Source organism: Oncorhynchus tshawytscha, linkage group LG02, assembly GCF_018296145.1.
Source record: "Oncorhynchus tshawytscha isolate Ot180627B linkage group LG02, Otsh_v2.0, whole genome shotgun sequence".
NCBI classification, from domain to species: Eukaryota; Metazoa; Chordata; class Actinopteri; order Salmoniformes; family Salmonidae; genus Oncorhynchus; species Oncorhynchus tshawytscha.
The window spans coordinates 37849375-37872076 of NC_056430.1; the positions used below are offsets into that span (position 1 = coordinate 37849375).

The following is a 22702-nucleotide window of genomic DNA, read 5'->3' on the forward strand; positions in this document are numbered from 1 at the left end:
AGACCCAGACCACTTCCACAAAATACAATTAAAATATTCCAAATCTCAAGAGGTTTCCAAAATAATTTTGCATACAGTAGACACTGCAACCTTCACTCTCCACTGAAGACCTTATATTCAAAGTTCAGGCCTTTCACCTCAGCAGTCAATTGCCCGTAAAGGAAGAGAATAGGAAATGCTGTTGTAGCTTGTTTTGAACATGTTCACTTCACTCACACAGGGAGTTGATGACAGCGGTATGAATGTAATAAGATGCTACTCTTTTATAGTACAGGTCAGAGGTCTTTAATATTAACACCGCTAACAATAATTCAGAGGACAACTATTTGTAATTGAAGGCTATGTGGATACCATCCAAAGTGCCCCTTACTGACATCAAATTACTGAGGAAAGGTAGCTAATATATATATATATATATATATATACACAGCCTAAGCGCACAATTATCGATGACATACACAAACTTCCTCTATATCAAACCAGAATGCGTCAAATGCTCAATCAAGAACAAAGGAGTCGTTTTGCTGAAGAGGGATCAAAAGACTGTTGTCCCACATTGGTTCTCCTATTCCGACTATATTTGCATAGATTTTATGAAACAGTCCCAATGTTCAGCCTCATTCAGAGCAAGCTGTGATATCCAACACAGCAGAGCAATCATAGTGAGTGCTGTAATTATGAGATATTACTTCATTATGTGGATGCCAAGTTATCATTTGATTTTGTATGCCGGGTAATGAACCACAAACAAGTTCACAAACATTGAAATGGACTTTTATTGCAAGAAAATAGAGCAATATTTAAAAGTCAAGGTTACAAAGGGACAAAAAAAACATTGTTCCATGAGGAATGGTTGAATGTGTTGAGACAGGCTGAAGTTTCCTGATACTTCTTAGTACTCTTCTCCCTCATCCTCTCCTTCCACACTATCTGCACCCACCTCCTCATAATCTTTCTCCAGGGCAGCCATGTCTTCCCTGGCCTCAGAGAACTCTCCCTCCTCCATACCCTCACCTACGTACCAGTGCACGAATGCACGCTTGGCATACATCAGGTCAAACTTGTGGTCAAGGCGGGCCCAAGCCTCAGCCACTGCAGTGGTGTTGCTAAGCATGCACACTGCCCTCTGGACCTTGGCCAGATCTCCACCGGGTACCACAGTTGGGGGCTGGTAGTTGATACCAACCTTGAAACCAGTTGGGCACCAGTCTACAAACTGGATGGAGCGTTTTGTTTTGATGGTGGCAATGGCAGCGTTAACATCTTTGGGCACAACGTCGCCACGGTACAGCAGACAGCAGGCCATGTACTTGCCGTGACGTGGGTCACATTTCACCATCTGATTACATGGCTCAAAACAGGCATTTGTGATCTCTGAAACAGTCAGCTGCTCATGGTAAGCCTTCTCTGCTGAGATCACTGGGGCATAGGTGGCCAGCGGGAAGTGGATACGGGGATAGGGCACCAAGTTGGTCTGGAACTCTGTCAGATCAACATTGAGGGCACCGTCGAATCGGAGGGAAGCAGTGATTGAGGACACAATCTGGCTGATCAACCTGTTCAGGTTGGTGTAGGAAGGACGCTCGATATCGAGGTTCCTACGGCAGATGTCATAGATGGCCTCATTGTCTACCATGAAAGCACAGTCAGAATGCTCCAGGGTGGTGTGGGTGGTCAGGATTGAGTTGTAGGGCTCAACAACAGCTGTGGACACCTGGGGAGCTGGGTAGATGGAGAACTCAAGCTTGGACTTCTTGCCATAGTCAACAGACAGGCGTTCCATCAACAGGGAAGTGAAACCAGAACCGGTGCCACCTCCAAAGCTGTGGAAGACTAGGAAGCCCTGGAGGCCAGTGCACTGGTCAGCCTGGAGAGAAGGAGGAGATGTTTCAAATGTATTGTTAATTGAGTAAAGTAGACAGGCTGTACAATAAGACATCACTAAAGGTTATTTAAGATTCACACCAGTTTGCGGATCCTGTCCAGAACCAAGTCGATGATCTCTTTGCCGATGGTGTAATGACCACGGGCATAGTTGTTGGCTGCATCCTCCTTCCCAGTGATCAGCTGCTCAGGGTGGAAGAGCTGGCGGTAAGTTCCAGATCGCACCTCATCTGGAGAAAGATCAGTTAGCTTTTCTCAAGACTAAGGAGATATACCAATGTTAGCAGAACCTCATTGCTTCAAGACAGTGATCTTACCAATGACAGTGGGCTCCAGATCCACAAACACAGCCCTGGGGACGTGCTTGCCAGCTCCAGTCTCACTGAAGAAGGTGTTAAAGGAGTCGTCACCTCCTCCAATGGTCTTGTCACTGGGCATCTTGCCATCTGGTTGGATCCCATGCTCAAGACAGTACAGCTCCCAGCATGCATTGCCAATCTGGACTCCAGCCTGGCCCACATGGACCGAGATACACTCACGCTGTGGGAAAATGAACAATCACGTAAAATTGAGTGCTCAGATATTAGTAGTCTTTCCTACAGATGAGTTCCAGTTATTTAAAAAAGCCTTTTCACGAGGAAGACATTTTTGCTGTATGGGCTTGTGTACCTGTATGTTTTCAAGTTATGCATAGCTTTGGATCTAAATCAAGCACACCCTGGTCACCTGGCTCAGTGTGTAAGTGATTATATGCAGCTATGAGGGAGACAGACCTGCTCTGTGTTGGTGCTGTAGAGAAAGCACATGACTACAGGCAGCAGATTTTGGAGTAGAGTAAGTCTATTCATGGCTCTAAATTATTGAGGGGTTTAGCCTCTTCTAAATTTAATCAAGATTTAGACAGAAATGTAAGGATACACTTCCAGACCATTATTAAAATAAGTTTTGGTTATATTAGTGTATAACTTAGGCTACTACATGTCAATGACTCATTTTAAAGATTTATATTTAAATCAATGTGGCCTAATCAAACCATTAGAAATAATTGACAGGATTTACGTGTTACATCTGTGTTATTGGCTATGGCACTGTCATTCGGTGCTCATGACAATGGGAGTGATTATAGCTGTTGACTGTGGTAATCCTCGATGTAACGTTACTGAAAATCAGCATGGCAAGGATTAGCTATGTATGGGTCGGCAGAAAAATCCCTGATATGGCACAATTGACACTAGCCTACTCTGAAGAGTGGAGTTGTTTTTTTTCAGCGACCCTGATTTTTGTTTGTTTATCTAAATTGATTCAGATTGAGCCAAATAGGCTATGCAATTGAATGGGCAACTCCCCTTTCCAACGAAACGAAATGGCGTCGTCTAAAATAGAAGTGTACAGGTCTATGCCTCTGGAGTATAAGGGACTACAATATAATCGGGTTATAATAATTGATATAGGCTGGAGCAGCCCGTCTAGTTTCCTTTATTTGCACAAGATGAGAAAAGACTACGTGGTCTGACTCGGTTTATTCAGGTATTGACAAGAATGTAACGACATCTGCCTACCCAGACATTTGATTATTATTCTATACAAGGTCCTGCCCCTCGAACTTCCACCGGCAACAGACTATAAAAAAATATCTGCAATAAATCACGATTAAGTCATCTCGATGGTGTGTCAGATCATTTTCTATTTTACTGCTTTTGCATTGTAGACTAGTTATGAATATGACCACGACACATGTTCACTTACAAAGGCATGCCACTTTCCGCAATGCAACAAAGCAAGAATAGCCTACTATGGTCAATGAGCGGGGAGAGGACGAAAGGGCTAAATGCCGCCCTACATAAGGAATCAAAGACCTCAATCTGTGGCGCAGTCCTAACTATTTGTGTCACATCGAATAATGTCTGTCACTGTGGGAAAAAAATAAAAATCATACAAAATATAAACGTGTTAGACAATAGAATATATAGGCAACAGGTATTAATTATCGTGTCATGTTTTGTTGATAATCCATAATCTAATTTTATTACACGATCATGACACATTTAAAGAAATCTAAATTACAATTCTCGTCATTTTCATATTCAAACTTACCATGTCTAAGATCAGGAGTTTTATAAGAGCAGTAAAGATCAAATAAGAAGCAGTAGATTAAAGACCAACTCTCACAGACGGACGTTTAGGAGTCTAATGTGAGAAGTTTCAGTAATGTGTAAGGGTGGGGCTTTATATAGGCTACTGATTATGACGGTCCGCCACATTTGGGCGGGCTTTAGACTGAAATTTACCGCCCACCTGGGGAAAAGAAGAGGCGTTTTTGCTCGTTCTATTGGACCATTTGAAGGAGGACCATTTGAGGACCACGAAAGAAGGAAATGGCGTGAAAGTGTTACCTATGACCAACCATATCATGTCTAAATGGATCCATCTTTTGTCAAATTTACTTCAAAAGTTGTTCTGCTTTTTTTGCATTTTAGCTAACCCTAACCTTTTTCCTAAACTTAACCTAATTGTCCTAACATGCCATGTTAATTCACCTAACCTGCTGCTTAAGCTCTTCTAAACCTGCTACGAAAAGTAAATTCTGACAAAAGCTGGATATTCTCCAGCCATGATCCTACAACCAAAGTACAATGCCGTGAAGATAAGCAAATTCCCACAGCAAGGTTTTACAACTATTTTTTTTTTACAACTAATTTGAAAATGATAACAATGTAGGCCTAACCTTTGACACCAACTTTATCTGTCATCTTTTGTTTTTTAAATTTGCCCTAGGCTATATGATTTTGCTTTAGATTTAATCATAATTCTTGATTTATTTTTTGGATCTGCTTGATATAAGCCTATTGCAGCTGAGAATCTTTCTACATTGACTTTGTAACTAATTTGGAGGACACAGCTGTCATTTTACTGGTCTCAAGGAAGCACTTCTCCCTCTTTTTAAAAACTGCTGGGTCATTAAAGAGGGCTGTTGCACAGGTTATTATAGTTTGGGTTTTACATATCAGTTTTAATTTATATTCGTTTTTCGATTTTAATTTGGAGTTTAGTTTCAGTTAGTTTTCAGACCTGATTGTCATGTTCTGACCCTAGTTCTTGTGTTATTTGTTTGTTTTATTTGGTCAGGACGTGAGTTGGGTGGGCATTCTATATTTTGTGTTTCTAGGTTGGTTTTCTGTGTTCGGCCTAGTATGGTTCTCAATCAGAGGCAGGTGTCGTTAGTTGTCTCTGATTGAGAATCATACTTAGGTAGCCTGGGTTTCACTGTTGTTTTGTGGGTGATTGTTTCCGTGTCTGTGTTTGTTCGCCACACGGTACTATTTCGGTTTTGTTCACGTTTTGTATTTGTGTTCATGTTGAGTTTTTCATATTAAAAACCATGGACACTTACCATGCCGCATCTTGGTCCGATCCTTGCGATACACCTCTGCAGAGGAAGAGGAGGAAAACCTTTACACTGATTTGCTACTTTTTATTTAGTTTCAGTTATATACAAATATTTATATTTCGTTTTTGTATTTTTTAGTTTTAGTGTTAAGGACAGAAAGCATGCATGGGCCAGGCTAGGAGCCATTTGTGTTATATAGTTTGTTGTGTGTTTTTTGGGATGTCACTTCTTGCAGCCTGGGGGCAGTAATACATAGCATGAAGGGTTATAGGTTTTGTTAGGTTTAAAGGTACAATCAGCAATTGCTTCATACATTTTTCGACTTATAAATTAATGATATGTACCCATTGATTCTTGAAGAATATAACTTATAAATGCCTCATGAGCTTAGTTCAACTGTCGATACCCATCACAACCCAACATATAAGCTTTTTTTACTCCAATGTTTATAAACAAAGTAAATATAAACAAATATTGTAAAGCCTCAAAACATGGGTGAAACTATCATTTTGGATATCATGGATGGTCAGTCTTTGAATCCATAGCTCTCTATGAATTTTAGAGTGGTTACATTTCCCCAGCTCCATCCCTCAGCTTTTTACCAAAAATGCTGATTGGCCCTTTACATTATAAAGTCAATCTCAATATGACTTGGATTTAAAAGGAATAGCGCTGAAACTGGTAAAAAAAAATATGGTGAAAGGTAACTCACCCATGTTTACACCAATCCAATGCTTTTTCACCTCAGTAGGACATGTAAGAATAATCAAGTTATCTACTAGCCGATTCTTTCACTGTTCGCTAGTGATGGCTGATAGTGATGTAGTCTCGGATATCCCAGACCTTGGAGCATCGTAAACTAGGCAAGCAACCCGTCTGTCTAGACAGCATAGACTGTAAAAAGAATAGACGGAGCCATCGATGACGTCACCTCATATTTTCCTATGTGAAGTCTTAGTAGCGCATTTGAAGATCAGTGTCGCCATTTTGCTTCATGGAGGAGTTTTCGGAAACATTGCATGCACAGTTTGAGCTACTCTAGGACGTGACGTTGCAGGCTAGCTTATTGCTGCTGCCTCTCATTGAGTATCTCAAGTTGAAGGCCAACCGGGGTACTGCAGGCTGCAAATGATCCTTATAACTTCAAGGACATACTTCTGGTGAAATAGAAGCAAGTATTGATACCATGATTGTGTTCAGATAATTTTTTTATACCCATTAATATTGACCACGATCTTGCTTTTGGAAAACATTGCCTGCAGTCCCCCGGTAGGCCTTGAACTTGAAGTCCTCACTTAGAGGGGGAAGTTGTTCTCCGGTAGTCAAGAGAGACTAATAGTGATGCACAAACTAAGCCTATTTCAAACATCACCATCTCCTGGCAGCATTTACCCACCAGATTCATTAGCTTGAAAACCCCAATTTGAAAACCCCATTTGATTTTTGAACATAATTTATGATGTTTTACATTTTATTAGAGTTAGTTTTAAAGTCAAAGATAATAGTTTCAGTATAGTTTTAGTTTTTCAAACGGGTTTGTGAATTATTGCATTTCAGTTTATGAAATATATTTTTTCATGATTAGTTTCAGTTTACTATAATAACCTTGCTATTGCATGGACTGTGATCTGTCAGTGGAGTATTTCTGGTACAGTGCAGGCCTACTCAGGAAACAGCAGACACTAGACACATACCAAACCACAGGATGGAACCAGAGTTTTTGAATATGAGTCTCATCATAGATTTTTTTTATAAAGTCTTGCAGCAGTCCATAGAGAATGATAGAGGCCTCTAGTGGCCAAATATTAGCATGGGCAGTGCCATTGAGGGCTTCCAACATTTTAATGTAGTCAACTGGGTGGGACTTCCAACTTCATTGGCTAATCCCACCTGGTGACCATTGGCTGATCCCACCATGACATGTTGGAGTCATGGGGCAGCAGGTAGGCTCGTGTTTTTTTATCTTTATTTAACAAGGCAAGTCTGTTTTCAATGACAGCCTAGGGGCAGTGGGTTAACTGCATTGTTCAGGGGAAGAACAGCAGCTTTTTTACCTTGTCAGCTCAGGGATTTGATCTTGCAACCTTTCGGGTTACTAGTCCAACGCTCTAACCACTAGGCTACCTTCCGCCCCTTAAGAGTGTAAGAGGTTAAGAGTGTTGGCCCAGTAACCAAAAGGTTGATGTGCCCTTGAGTAAGGCACTTAACCCTAATTTCTCGTGTAAGTCGCTCTGGGTAAGAGTATCTGCTAAATGACACAACAAATGTTGTTGTCCTGTTGGAAAGTTAACCTTCGCCCCAGTCTGAGGTCCTGAGAGCTCTGGAGCAGGTTTTCATCAAGGATCTCTGTACTTTGCTCCGTTCGTCTTTGCCTCGATCCTGACTAGTCTCCCAGTCCCTGCCACTGAAAAATATTCCCACAGCATAATTCTGCCACCACCATGCTTCACCATAGGGATGGTGCCAGGTTTCCTCCAGATGTGACGCTTGGCATTCAGGACAAAGAGTTCAATCTTGGTTTCATCAGACCAGAGAATCTTGTTTCTCATGGTACAAGAGTCTTTAGGTGCCTTTTGGCAAACTCCAAGCAGGGTGTCAGGTGCTTTTTACTGAGGAGTGGCTTCCATCTGGCCACTACCATAAAGGCCTGATTGGTGGAGTGCTGCAGAGATGGTTGTCCTTCTGGAATGTTCTCCCATCTCCACAGAGGAACTCAAGAGCTCTGTCAGAGTGATCATCGAGTTCTTGGTCACCTCCCTGACCAAGGCCCTTCTCCCCCAAATGCTCAGTTTGACTGGGCGGCCAGCTCTAGGAAGAGTCTTGGTGGTTCCAAACGTCTTCCATTTAAGAATGATGGAGGCCACTATGTTTTTGGGGACTTTCAATGCTGCAGAAATGCTGCAGAAAACCACTTTCTTTTAAGAATGTGAAATGTCAGAATAATAGTAGAGAGAATGATTTATGTCAGCTTTTATTTCTTTCATCACATTCCCAGTGGGTCAGAAGTTTACATACACTCAATTAGTATTTGGTAGCATTGCCTTTAAATTGTTTAACTTGGGTCAAACGTTACGGGTAGCCTTCCACAAGCTTCCCACAATAAATTGGGTGAATTTTGGCCCATTCCTCCTGACAGAGCTGGTGTCACTGAGTCAGGTTTGTAGGTCTCCCTGCTCGCACACGCTTTTTCAGTTCTGCCCACACGTTTTCTACAAGTTTGAGGTCAGGGCTTTGTTGTACCTTAAGCCATTTTGCCACAACTTTGGAAGTATGCTTGGGGTCAATGTCCATATGGAAGACCCATTTGTGACCAAGCTTTAACTTCCTGACTGATGTCTTGAGATGTTGCTTCAATATAGCCACATAATTGTCCCTACTCATAATGCCATCTATTTTGTGAAGTGCACCAATCCCTCCTGCAGTAAAGCACCCCCACACCATGATGCTGCCACCCCGTGCTTCATGTTTGGGATGGTGTTCTTCGGCTTGCAAGCCTCCACCTTTTTCCTCCAAACATAACAATGGTCATCATGGACAAACAGTTTTATTTTTGTTTCATCAGACCAGAGGACATTTCTCCAAAAAATACAATCTTTGTCCCCATGTGCATTTGCAAACTGTAGTCTGGCTTTTTTATGGTGGTTTAGGAGCAGTGGCTTCTTCCTTGCTGAGTGGCCTTTCAGGTTATGTCTATATAGGACTCATTTTACTGTGGATATAGATACTTTTGTACCTGTTTCCTCCAGCATCATCACAAGGTCCTTTGTTGTTGTTCTGGGATTGATTTGCACTTTTCACACCAAAGTACGTTCATCTCTAGGAGACAGCATGTGTCTCCTTCCTGAGTGGTATGACGGCTGTGTGATCCCATGGTGTTTATACTTGCGTACTATTGTTTGTACAGATGAACGTGGTACCTTCAGGCATTTGGAAATTGCTCCCAAGGATGAACCAGACTTGTGGAGGTCTACAATTTTCTTTGAGGTCTTGGCTGATTTCTTTTGATTTTCCCATGATGTCAAGCAAAGAGGCACTGAGTTTGAAGGTAGGCCTTGAAATGCATCCACAGGTACACCTCCAATCGACTCAAATGATGTCAATTAGCCTATCAGGAGCTTCTAAAGCCATGACAATTTTCTGGAATTTTCCAAGCTGTTTAAAGGCACAGTCAACTTAGTCTATGTCAATGTATGACCCACTGGAATTGTGATACAGTGAATTATAAGTGAAATAATCTGTCTGTAAACAATTGTTGGAAAAATTACTTGTGTCATGCACAAAGTAGATGTCCTAACATACTTGCCAAACTAGTTTGTTAACAAGAAATTTGTGGAGTGGTTGACAAACGAGTTTTAATGACTCCAACCTAAGCGCATGTAAACCTCCGACTTCAACTGTATGTAAATAAGGTATGTCTGTTTTTACATTTGTAATAAATTTGCAACAATTCTAAAAACCAGTTTTCGATTTGTCATTATGGGGTATTGTGTGTAGATTACTGAGATTTTTAATTTATTGAATCCATTTTAGAACAAGGCTGTGACGTAACAAAATGTGGGAAAAGGAAAGCAGTTTGAATACTTTCTGAAGGCACTGTACAAATATTAGTGGTCTATCTCTATCTACCAGCCCAACTACATTAGCAAACTGCTGAGGATAACAATGTCAAATTGCCTGCTGAAGAATATAACATTACAAATGTTTCATCAGTATGAAAACTGAGCTTAGACAGAGAGAGACTGTAACGGTTCTCTTTTGGTGAAGGAGAGTCGGACCAAAATGCGGCGTGTAGATTGCGATCCATGTTTAATCAACAAACGTAAAACACGAATCAATACAAAAACTACAAAAAACAACAAACGTGGAAACGTAACGAAAACCGAAACAGCCCTATCTGGTGAAAACACAGAGACAGGAACAATCACCCACAAACACACAGTGAAACCCAGGCTACCTAAATATGGTTCCCAATCAGAGACAATGACTAACACCTGCCTCTGATTGAGAACCATATCAGGCCAGACATAGAAATAGACAAACTAGACATGAAACATAGAATGCCCACTCAGCTCACACCCTGACCAACCAAAACATAGAAATATACAAAGTAAACTATGGTCAGGGTATGACAGTACCCCCCCCAAGGTGCGGACTCCGGCCGCAAAACCTGAACCTATAGGGGAGGGTCTGGGTGGGCATCTGTCCGCGGTGGCGGCTCTGGTGCTGGACGTGGCCCCCACTTCACCGTAGTCTTCCTCCACCTTGTCCGCTTCCGTGACCTCCTAGCCACGGCAACCCTACTTAATAACACGGGACAGAGGGGCAGCTCAGGACAGAGGGGCAGCTCGGGACTAAGGCAGCTCGGGACTGAGGGGAAGCTCGGGAGTGAGAGGAAGCTCGGGAGTGAGAGGAAGCTCGGGAGTGAGAGGAAGCTCGGGAGTGAGAGGAAGCTCGGGAGTGAGAGGAAGCTCGGGAGTGAGAGGAAGCTCGGGAGTGAGAGGAAGCTCAGGAGTAAGAGGAAGCTCAGGCAGGTTGATGGATCTACCAGATCCTGGCTGGCTGGCGGTTTCGGCAGATCCTCGCTGACTGGCAGATCCTGGCCGACTGGCAGTTCTGGCAGATCCCGGCGGATCTGGAAGAGTCTGGCTGACTGGCAGATCTGGAAGAGTCTGGCTGACTGGCGGATCTGGAAGAGTCTGGCTGACTGGCGGATCTGGAAGAGTCTGGCTGACTGGCGGATCTGGAAGAGTCTGGCTGACTGGCGGATCTGGAAGAGTCTGGCTGACTGGCGGATCTGGAAGAGTCTGGTTGACTGGCGGATCTGGAAGAGTCTGGTTGACTGGCGGATCTGGAAGAGTCTGGTTGACTGGCGGATCTGGAAGAGTCTGGTTGACTGGCGGATCTGGAAGAGTCTGGCTGACTGGCAGATCTGGAAGAGTCTGGCTGACTAGCGGAACCTGGCAGACTGAAAGATCTGGCTGCTCCATGCTGACTGGCGGCTCTGGCTGCTCCACGCTGACTGGCGGCTCTGGCTGCTCCATGTAGGCTGACAGCTCTGGCGGCTTCTTACAGACTGACAGGTCTGGCGGCTCCGTGCAGACTTGCAGCTCCTTGCAGACTGACAGCTCCTTGCAGACTGACAGCTCCTTGCAGACTGACAGCTCCTTGCAGACTGGCAGCTCCTTGCAGACTGGCAGTTCTGGCTGCTCCATGCAGACTGACATCTCTGGCTGCTCCATGCAGACTGACATATCTGGCTGCTCCATGCAGACTGACATCTCTGGCTGCTCCATGCAGACTGACATCTCTGGCTGCTCCATGCAGACTGACCGCTCTGGCTGCTCCATGCAGACTGACCGCTCTGGCTGCTCCATGCAGACTGACAGCTCTGGCTGCTTCATGCAGACTGACAGCTCTGGCTGCTCCATGTAGACCGACAGCTCTGGCTGCTCCATGCAGGCTGGCAGCTCTGGCTGCGCTGAACAGGCAGGAGACTCCAGCAGCGCTGTAGAGGAAGAAGGCTCTAGCTGCGCTGAACAGGCGGGAGACTCCGACAGCGTAGGAGAGGCGAGGCGCACTGTAGGCCTGATGCGTGGTGCTGGTACTGGTGGTACTGGACCGAGGACACGCACAAGAAGCCTGGTGCGGGGAGCTGCTACCGGAGGGCTGGGGTGTGGAGGTGGTACTGAATAGACCGGACCGTGCAGGCGCACTGGAGCTCTTGAGCACCGAGCCTGCCCAACCTTACCTGGCTCGATGCCCACTCTAGCCCGGCCGATACGAGGAGCTGGAATATACCGTACCGGGCTATGCACCCGCACTGGGGACACCGTGCACACCACTGCATAACACGGTGCCTGCCCGGTCTCTCTATCCCCCCGGTAAGCACAGGGAGTTTGCGCAGGTCTCCTACCTGGCGTAGCCCTACTCCCTGTGAGCCCCCCCCCCAAGATATTTTTGGGGCTGACTCTTGGGCTTCCTTGCCAACCGTGTTCCCTCATATCGCCGGCTCCTCTCTCCGGCTGCCTCTGCTCTCCTCGCTGCCTCCACCTGTTCCCATGGAAGGCGATCCCTTCCCGCCAGGATCTCCTCCCATGTATAGCAACCCTTGCCATCCAATATATCGTCCCATGTCCAATCCTCATTGTGCCGCTGTTGCTGCCTTTGTTGCTTCTCCTGTGGCTCCTGCCTGTTGACACGCCGCTTGGTCCTGTTGCGGTGGGTGATTCTGTAACGGTTCTCTTTTGGTGAAGGAGAGTCGGACCAAAATGCGGCGTGTAGATTGCGATCCATGTTTAATCAACAAACGTAAAACACGAATCAATACAAAAACTACAAAAAAACAACAAACGTGGAAACGTAACGAAAACCGAAACAGCCCTATCTGGTGAAAACACAGAGACAGGAACAATCACCCACCAACACACAGTGAAACCCAGGCTACCTAAATATGGTTCCCAATCAGAGACAATGACTAACACCTGCCTCTGATTGAGAACCATATCAGGCCAGACATAGAAATAGACAAACTAGACATGAAACATAGAATGCCCACTCAGCTCACACCCTGACCAACCAAAACATAGAAATATACAAAGTAAACTATGGTCAGGGTATGACAGAGACATGCTTAGTCTAGAGAAAAGTAATGTTTGCAAAATAAGTATTTTACTTGGGTATATATACCTACTGATATCAATTTACTCTGTGGTCACTGATCTGTATGTGACTTATAACATTGTTACATGATGTCATAACAGAGACAGAGAACAAACTTCTTTATTGATGATCATTTTATTAGGATCTCGCTACAAAAGCACAGATTAAGCAAGGACATCAGCCTTTGTGAGTGAGCATAATTTAAGACTTGTAGACTACACCTTACCATCCAGCTACTTCATTATATTGGTTGTTCAAGACAGAATCATACACTCTTAGAAAAAAAGGTTCTATCTAGAACCTAAAAGGGTTCTTTGGCTGTCCCTGTTAGAGAACCCTTTGAAGAACCCTTTTTGGTTCACGGTTGAACCCTTTTGGAACTCAAAAGGGTTTTACCTGGAACCAAAAATGATTCACCTGGAAGCAAAAAGGGTTATCCTATGGGGACGGTCGAAGAACCCTTTTGGAACCCTTTTTCTAAGAGTGTAGTGGAAACAATTCAGTCATTTTCAGCTCTGGGTCACATAGGAATGTGTGAATTTGGCAGGGTATTTAATACTCCTCTCCCTCCTCCTCTCCCTCTCCCTCAATGGAGTCGACACCCACCTCCTCATAATCTTTCTCCAGGGCAGCCATGTCTTCCCTGGCCTCAGAGAACTCTCCCTCCTCCATACCCTCACCTACGTACCAATGCACGAAAGCACGCTTGGCATACATCAGGTCAAACTTGTGGTCAAGGCGGGCCCAGGCCTCTGCAATAGCAGTGGTGTTGCTAAGCATGCACACTGCCCTCTGGACCTTGGCCAGATCTCCACCAGGTACCACAGTTGGGGGCTGGTAGTTGATACCAACCTTGAAACCAGTTGGGCACCAGTCTACAAACTGGATGGAGCGTTTTGTTTTGATGGTGGCAATGGCAGCGTTAACGTCTTTGGGAACAACGTCGCCACGATACAGCAGACAGCAGGCCATGTACTTGCCGTGACGTGGGTCACATTTTACCATCTGATTACATGGCTCAAAGCAAGCATTGGTGATCTCAGACACAGAGAGTTGCTCATGGTAAGCCCTCTCTGCTGAGATCACTGGGGCATAGGTGGCCAGGGGGAAGTGGATACGGGGATAGGGCACCAAGTTGGTCTGGAACTCTGTCAGATCAACATTGAGGGCACCATCGAATCGGAGGGAAGCAGTGATGGAGGACACAATCTGGCCAATCAACCTGTTAAGATTAGTGTAGGACGGACGTTCAATATCAAGGTTCCTACGGCAGATGTCATAGATAGCCTCATTGTCTACCATGAAAGCACAGTCTGAATGTTCCAGGGTGGTGTGGGTGGTCAGGATGGCGTTGTAGGGCTCAACAACAGCTGTGGACACCTGGGGAGCTGGGTATATGGAGAACTCAAGCTTGGACTTCTTGCCATAGTCAACAGACAGGCGTTCCATCAACAGGGAGGTGAAACCAGAACCGGTGCCACCTCCAAAGCTGTGGAAGACCAGGAAGCCCTGGAGGCCAGTGCACTGGTCAGCCTTGTGAGAAGGAGAGATGTTCAGATCATTATGGTTGGACAACGACAAGAAATATAAAGGATGTACAATAAGGCATCACTAGAGGTTGTTGGAGATTCTCACCAGTTTGCGAGTCCTGTCCAGAACCATGTCGATGATCTCTTTGCCGATGGTGTAATGACCACGGGCGTAGTTGTTGGCTGCATCCTCCTTCCCAGTGATCAGCTGCTCAGGATGGAAGAGTTGGCGGTAAGTTCCTGTGCGCACCTCATCTGGAACAAAGAAAGAGCTTTTATCTGAAGAAGTCAAGAATGATACACACAAAAAAATGAAGGTTCCTTAAGGGTTCTTTGGGAAGGGTGATGGTTCTATGTGATAATTAAAATGTAGGGGTGGCGGCTGATTTATAAAATTAATTATTTTTGTGCAGCCGTGAGTGAGAGTGTTGTTCCAGTTGATCTAATCTGTTGTGTTATGCTATTATGTATTTGGCACTCATTTGTTTTTAGTGTGTTGCACAGTGTCATCATTATTGTTTCAAGACAAAGTGATCTTACCAATGACAGTGGGCTCCAGATCCACAAACACAGCCCTGGGGACGTGCTTGCCAGCTCCAGTCTCACTGAAGAAGGTGTTGAAGGAGTCGTCTCCTCCTCCAATGGTCTTGTCACTGGGCATCTGACCATCAGGCTGGATCCCGTGCTCCAGACAGTAGAGTTCCCAGCATGCATTGCCCATCTGGACTCCAGCCTGACCCACGTGTACTGAGATACATTCACGCTGGTTCAAAAAATTTAAAAGTATATAATTAATTTTAAAAATAAATGTAATTGAGGCAAGTGTCCTAACTTCTCATAATCACATTCCAAGAAATGTATAGTAAATTAAACCAGAACATTTAAAAAAAAAGTCATAATGAGACCTTTGGAGTCTGGATGTGTGCTTTTGCGCCGGTTTCCCGGACACAGATTCATCTTAATCATGGACTAAAAAGGTATTTCAATGGAGATTCTCCATTGACCATGTTTGGTAATCCAGCACTAGGTTTATCTGAGTCAGGGAAACCTGCCCTTGATGTCTGAATGAGTCACTTTCAATATGCTAGCCTAGCACCTGTTACAAGGGTCATAACTGCTGATATTGTTCAAAAAAATGTTTTTTTGAAATACCAAGTCAGATTTGTTCCCATTCTGCACAGACAAAAACATGCTGATAGACTAAAAATAAATGTACAATGTGCTAAATGTTGTGGCAGATGCTAGCCTACCTCACTGAGTGCAATATGAATAATTCATATGGACATTCTGAATTTCAGTAAAGGCTACACTATAAAACATTTACCTTACATGTATTTCATTTTTCAATAACAGAATATTTATCTGATAAATTACACATAACAGTCTATTATAATTATATTGCACATAGGCTTAATCAAACTGTTTGGATTTGGCCAACACATATGCGTTGGGCTTTTGTATGACTGAATTCACACCATTCCCAAATTTCCTTAGGGAGTGGCTTGCTTTGTGTGGCAGAGCAGTCTATTACATTTTGCGTGTCTGTTTCTAAATTAGCCTACACTTGTTTTAAAATAGATGCCATTTAGGATGTTCCTATAAAAAACGTGGGTTTGAACACTACAAACCATTTTTCAACTAAACTGAACATCAACACCAACTCTGTAGGCTGCTACTAAACGCGCGTTTAAGAATAATAGAACATTCTCGACCTACAAGACCCGTGCATCCTTTCAAGCCACCCACCCATAATCAAAATGTAATTGCAAATGTACCCTAATCACTGTCTCAAAATGGAACATCTCAGAAATTGTATACCCAATTGTAAAAAAATATATAAAAAATAATGATACAATACAAATGTTTATTTTTATTTTTATGAAATGAACGGCTCACCATTTTGATTGCTTTATGAGGAAAGGTATGATGCTGGGATAGAGGCGCCGGAAAGACGAACAGTGCACACTTCTCTAGACAGCTTCAGAGTGCGCTGGCCACTGCGGGAGGAGGCGGAGGCGGTGCTTTCTCATTCAATGAACCAGACAGCGACACACAGCCACAGCCCAGATTCGATGACAAAAGACAAAGCATGTTTGCAGATAATTACGTTGTTTTTAGTTTTATTACTATATTACTATAATTTTGAAGTCGAAATGAAATATGTAGGCCAAATAAACATTGTAGATGGAATTTAGCTCAATGAGAGTGATTAAGTGACAATTAGCGTTGACCAGTCTATGGTGACTGAAAACGATTTGTTTATGTGAATATTATTATTTTTGCTTTGATGAAAATTATGAGGGTTATAAAATGTTATGTAAAATATGTTTTGTAGTCTCTTAAGCCATTACAAAGCTCTAAATAGCAGTAACGGAGGACACACCGTTAATAGAGTGCCTTTTGCTGGATGACATTGCACATAGGTCTACATGAGATACTGTATATCCCATGTAAAAAATAAAGAACTGAAGACAGGCTTGAGTAAGGTGCTGAATGGTCAAATCTAACCCGTTCAAAACAAAGACACACACGCACACATTGCGCAACATGCACTCTATTTTGTAAGTCAATTAATCATTTAGTCCCAAATCTCTTTAAGCTTAGGATGCTGAACTAAATTCTGTGCCAACAATACAGCCCTGTTATAAAATGTGGAGCAGAATATCTAGCACCACATTAGACATATCGCCTCTGTCATTTGATGCCATTCAAATACAAATGTACTGAGATGGAGAGGATGCAAACCAGTATAAAATCTCACAAAAGACAGCATGTTCATTCAAGTGCATGAAAAGACTTTCATGCCAATTTAACATAAAATGGAAAAAGTTTACCAAAATAGGATTCCATAAAAATTAAAATTAAAATAAATAAAAAGATGAGAAGTTGAAGATGCTTGACAGAAATTTTCAGAGGCCAGACTCTAACAAGGAGTTAATTCATGTATTAAATTAGAGTATGACTTTTGCTGCACCAACCTCCTTCTTCTAACCCCCGCTTCCCTAGTCTGCCTGGCCAGACCTCCGCCCCTCTTTGTTCAAGATTTTGCTGCAGTGACGTCACTCCTCTGCAGTGAATCATGTGACTGATGTGTCACTGTGGTTAGTTACCATCAAACACATGGCCCCTCAGCTGTCTGCCCTCTCCTCTCCCTGGCCCAGCTGTCTGTCACCTCTCTTCCTCTCCCTGTGAATACCCCTCAACACACACACACACACACACACACACACACACACACACACACACACACACACACACACACACACACACACACACACATCATTTCACTAATATCGGACTGAGGGCGAGGGGATAAAGTAAGAGATGGGCTGTGTTTGAAAGAGACAGCTGCATCAGATTCTCCTGACTGCCCCTCCCTGCCCGTCTGCCTGACTTGCATCCCAACTCAACAATCCCAGACAGATGGACCACTTATACTTTCCTTCCCTTTAGGATTGGCCGAAACATGGATGAAATCCTGTAAAACACATCAAGATGTTGAGCATGAATGAGTAAATAGTCTGTGTTCTTAGTGTATGTTAGCAGGTGCATCTTATTTATGGTCAGGAAGAATGCTGTTATGAAGAAACAAATGACAAGTATTTTATTTTACTCCTGAAACACATGTAGACCTATGCCATGAATCTATAGCCGCTACAAGCCTTTGATGATAATCTATGGAAGAAAATGACATGAAAAGTTTAAATTGAATCAATATCCCCATTACAGTGCCTTGCGAAAGTATTCGGCCCCCTTGAACTTTGCGACCTTTTGCCACATTTCAGGCTTCAAACATAAAGATATAAAACTGTATTATTTTGTGAAGAATCAACAACAAGTGGGACACAATCATGAAGTGGAACGACATTTATTGGATATTTCAAACTTTTTTAACAAATCAAAAACGGAAAAATTGGTCGTGCAAAATTATTCAGCCCCCTTAAGTTAATACTTTGTAGCGCCACCTTTTGCTGCGATTACAGCTGTAAGTCGCTTGGGGTATGTCTCTATCAGTTTTGCACATCGAGAGACTGAAATTTTTTCCCATTCCTCCTTGCAAAACAGCTCGAGCTCAGTGAGGTTGGATGGAGAGCATTTGTGAACAGCAGTTTTCAGTTCTTTCCACAGATTCTCGATTGGATTCAGGTCTGTACTTTGACTTGGCCATTCTAACACCTGGATATGTTTATTTTTGAACCATTCCATTGTTTTGGATCCTTGTTGGAAGACAAATCTCCGTCCCAGTCTCAGGTCTTTTGCAGACTCCATCAGGTTTTCTTCCAGAATGGTCCTGTATTTGGCTCCATCCATCTTCCCATCAATTTTAACCATCTTCCCTGTCCCTGCTGAAGAAAAGCAGGCCCAAACCATGATGCTGCCACCACCATGTTTGACAGTGGGGATGGTGTGTTCAGGGTGATGAGCTGTGTTGCTTATACGCCAAACATAACGTTTTGCATTGTTGCCAAAAAGTTCAATTTTGGTTTCATCTGACCAGAGCACCTTCTTCCACATGTTTGGTGTGTCTCCCAGGTGGCTTGTGGCAAACTTTAAACGACACTTTTTTATGGATATCTTTAAGAAATGGCTTTCTTCTTGCCACTCTTCCATAAAGGCCAGATTTGTGCAATATACGACTGATTGTTGTCCTATGGACAGAGTCTCCCACCTCAGCTATAGATCTCTGCAGTTCATCCAGAGTCCAACTTTTCATCCAACTTTTTTGCCCGCTTTGAGGACAATACAGTGCCACTGACACGGCCTGCAACGGAATCATGCGGTCTCTCCTTCACTGCAGCCGAAGTGAGTAAGACATTTAAACGTGTTAACCCTCGCAAGGCTGCAGGCCCAGACGGCATCCCCAGCCGCGCCCTCAGAGCATGCGCAGACCAGCTGGCCGGTGTGTTTACGGACATATTCAACCAATCCCTATACCAGTCTGCTGTTCCCACATGCTTCAAGAGGGCCACCATTGTTCCTGTTCCCAAGAAAGCTAAGGTAACTGAGCTAAACGACTACCGCCCCGTAGCACTCACATCCGTCATCATGAAGTGCTTTGAGAGACTAGTCAAGGACCATATCACCTCCACCCTACCTGACACCCTTGACCCACTCCAATTTGCTTACCGCCCAAATAGGTCCACAGACGATGCAATCTCAACCACACTGCACACTGCCCTAACCCATCTGGACAAGAGGAATACCTATGTGAGAATGCTGTTCATCGACTACAGCTCGGCATTCAACACCATAGTACCCTCCAAGCTCGTCATCAAGCTCGAGACCCTGGGTCTCGACCCCGCCCTGTGCAACTGGGTACTGGACTTCCTGACGGGCCGCCCCCAGGTGGTGAGGGTAGGCAACAACATCTCCTCCCCGCTGATCCTCAACACTGGGGCCCCACAAGGGTGCGTTCTGAGCCCCCTCCTGTACTCCCTGTTCACCCACGACTGCGTGGCCATGCACGCCTCCAACTCAATCATCAAGTTTGCTGACGACACAACAGTGGTAGGCTTGATTACCAACAACGACGAGACGGCCTACAGGGAGGAGGTGAGGGCCCTCGGAGTGTGGTGTCAGGAAAATAACCTCACACTCAACGTCAACAAAACTAAGGAGATGATTGTGGACTTCAGGAAACAGCAGAGGGAACACCCCCCCATCCACATCGATGGAACAGTAGTGGAGAGGGTAGCAAGTTTTAAGTTCCTCGGCATACACATCACAGACAAACTGAATTGGTCCACTCACACAGACAGCATCGTGAGGAAGGCGCAGCAGCGCCTCTTCAACCTCAGGAGGCTGAAGAAATTCGGCTTGTCACCAAAAGCACTCACAAACTTCTACAGATGCTCAATCGAGAGCATCCTGGCGGGCTGTATCACCGCCTGGTATGGCAACTGCACCGCCCTCAACCGTAAGGCTCTCCAGAGGGTAGTGAGGTCTGCACAACGCATCACCGGGGGCAAACTACCTGCCCTCCAGGACACCTACACCACCCGATGCTACAGGAAGGCCATAAAGATCATCAAGGACATCAACCACCCGAGCCACTGCCTGTTCACCCCGCTGTCATCCAGAAGGCGAGGTCAGTACAGGTGCATCAAAGCTGGGACCGAGAGACTGAAAAACAGCTTCTATCTCAAGGCCATCAGACTGTTAAACAGCCACCACTAACATTGAGTGGCTACTGCCAACACACTGTCAATGACACTGACTCTACTCCAGCCACTTTAATCATGGGAATTGATGGGAAATTATGTAAATATATCACTAGCCACTTTAAACAATGCTACCTTATATAATGTTACTTACCCTACATTGTTCATCTCATATGCATACGTTGATACTGTACTCTATATCATCGACTGCATCCTTATGTAATACATGTATCACTAGCCACTTTAACTATGCCACTTGGTTTACATACTTATCTCATATGTATATACTGTACTCGATATCATCTACTGTATCTTGCCTATGCTGCTCTGTACCATCACTCATTCATATATCCTTATGTACATATTCTTTATCCCCTTACACTGTGTATAAGACAGTAGTTTTTTTTTGGAATTGTTAGTTAGATTACTTGCTCGTTATTACTGCATTGTCGGAACTAGAAGCACAAGCATTTCGCTACACTCGCATTAACATCTGCTAACCATGTGTATGTGACAAATAAAATTTGATTTGATTTGATTTGAGTGATCATGGGCCTCTTGGCTGCATCTCTGATCAGTCTTCTCCTTGTATGAGCTGAAAGTTTAGAGGGACGGCCAGGTCTTGGTAGATTTGCAGTGGTCTGATACTCTTTCCATTTCAATATTATCGCTTGCACAGTGCTCCTTGGGATGTTTAAAGCTTGGGAAATATTTTTGTATCCAAATCCGGCTTTAAACTTCTTCACAACAGTATCTCGGACCTGCCTGGTGTGTTCCTTGTTCTTCATGATGCTCTCTGCGCTTTTAACGGACCTCTGAGACTATCACAGTGCAGGTGCATTTATACGGAGACTTGATTACACACAGGTGGATTGTATTTATCATCATTAGTCATTTAGGTCAACATTGGATCATTCAGAGATCCTCACTGAACTTCTGGAGAGAGTTTGCTGCACTGAAAGTAAAGGGGCTGAATAATTTTGCACGCCCAATTTTTCAGTTTTTGATTTGTTAAAAAAGTTTGGAATATCCAATAAATGTCGTTCCACTTCATGATTGTGTGCCACTTGTTGTTGATTCTTCACAAAAAAATACAGTTTTATATCTTTATGTTTGAAGCCTGAAATGTGGCAAAGGGTCGCAAAGTTCAAGGGGGCCGAATACTTTCGCAAGGCACTGTACATGGAACCATTCCATCCACTCCGCTCCAGCCATTACCACGAGCCCGTCCTCCCCAATTAAGGCACCACCAAGCTCCTGTGGTTCAAAATCAGATTTTATGACTATGTGGCTGTGCCAGCTAATGACCATTCTTCAGAGCTGCCTCCAGAACAAGATTTATGACGAAAAACGCTAACCTGCCTTCATGGTGCTGAAAGGGGTTGATGCCAGATTAGGTCTTTGTGAACAGGACCTCTGTATATAGCCTATATATTTTAAAGTTTTTTGCCTGGTATTGACTACAATGGGGTTCTACATTTGCAGATACTGTGGTTCAGATTTGACTGACTCTAACAAACTAACAAATAACTCTGTCATATCACAATAGGCTTACATTTTTATGCTGACCGTACTCCAAATGGCACTCGACAGAGAGTGCGTAATCTGCCTCTATCAGTCCTATTAGCCAACGTGAAATCATTGGATAACAAAATGTATGAGCTCCGATCAAGACTATCCTACCAACGAGACATTAAAAACTGTAATATCTTATGTTTCACAGAGTCGTTGCTGAATGACGACATGGATAACATACAGCTGGCTGGGTTTTCCGTGCATCAGTAGGATTGAACAGCTGCGTCCTGTAAAACAAGGAGTGGCGGTCTGTGTCTATTTGTCAATAACAGCTGGTGCACGAAATCTATTATTAAGGAAGTCTCTATGTTTTGCTCGCCTGAGTTAGAGTATATCATGATAAGCTGTAGACCACACTATTTACCAAGAGAGATTTCATCTATATTTTTCATAGCTGTCTATTTACCACCACAAATCGATGCTGGCATTAAGACCGCACTTAACAAGCTGTATAAGGCTATACGCAAACAAGAAAATGCTCATCCAGAGGTGGCACTCCTAGGGCC

The 22702-nt window shown here is 43.9% G+C and overlaps 1 protein-coding gene across 3 annotated transcripts; it reads right to left on the bottom strand.

Annotated features, from left to right (window-relative positions):
- Positions 1-758: 758 nt before the first annotated feature.
- tuba2 (tubulin, alpha 2) lies at positions 759-17447 on the bottom strand. Of its 3 annotated transcripts, XM_024376164.2 has the most exons (5): positions 16357-17447; positions 15001-15223; positions 14567-14715; positions 13538-14464; positions 759-940 (listed from the first exon to the last, which is right to left on the bottom strand). In XM_024376164.2, the coding sequence occupies exons 1-5, from the start codon at positions 16357-16359 to the stop codon at positions 893-895; spliced, it is 1350 nt and encodes a 449-aa protein (XP_024231932.2). In that variant the 5' UTR covers positions 16360-17447; the 3' UTR covers positions 759-892. The 3 variants fall into 3 exon arrangements, with proteins under 3 accessions (XP_024231932.2, XP_024231923.1, XP_024231913.2); XM_024376155.2 differs by lacking the exons at positions 13538-14464; positions 14567-14715; positions 15001-15223; positions 16357-17447 and adding exons at positions 1966-2114; positions 2202-2424; positions 3979-4125 and having other exon boundaries at positions 759-1867; XM_024376145.2 differs by lacking the exon at positions 759-940 and having other exon boundaries at positions 13051-14464.
- Positions 17448-22702: the final 5255 nt, after the last annotated feature.

Excerpts from the sequence above, each read along its gene's own strand:
- tuba2 (XM_024376145.2), bottom strand. Across the intron at positions 14,716-15,000 it reads TCTGGAGCCCACTGTCATTG|ATGAGGTGCGCACAGGAACT; the intron begins GTAAGATCACTT and ends TCTTTGTTCCAG. Across the intron at positions 14,465-14,566 it reads TGGACAGGACTCGCAAACTG|GCTGACCAGTGCACTGGCCT; the intron begins GTGAGAATCTCC and ends CCTTCTCACAAG.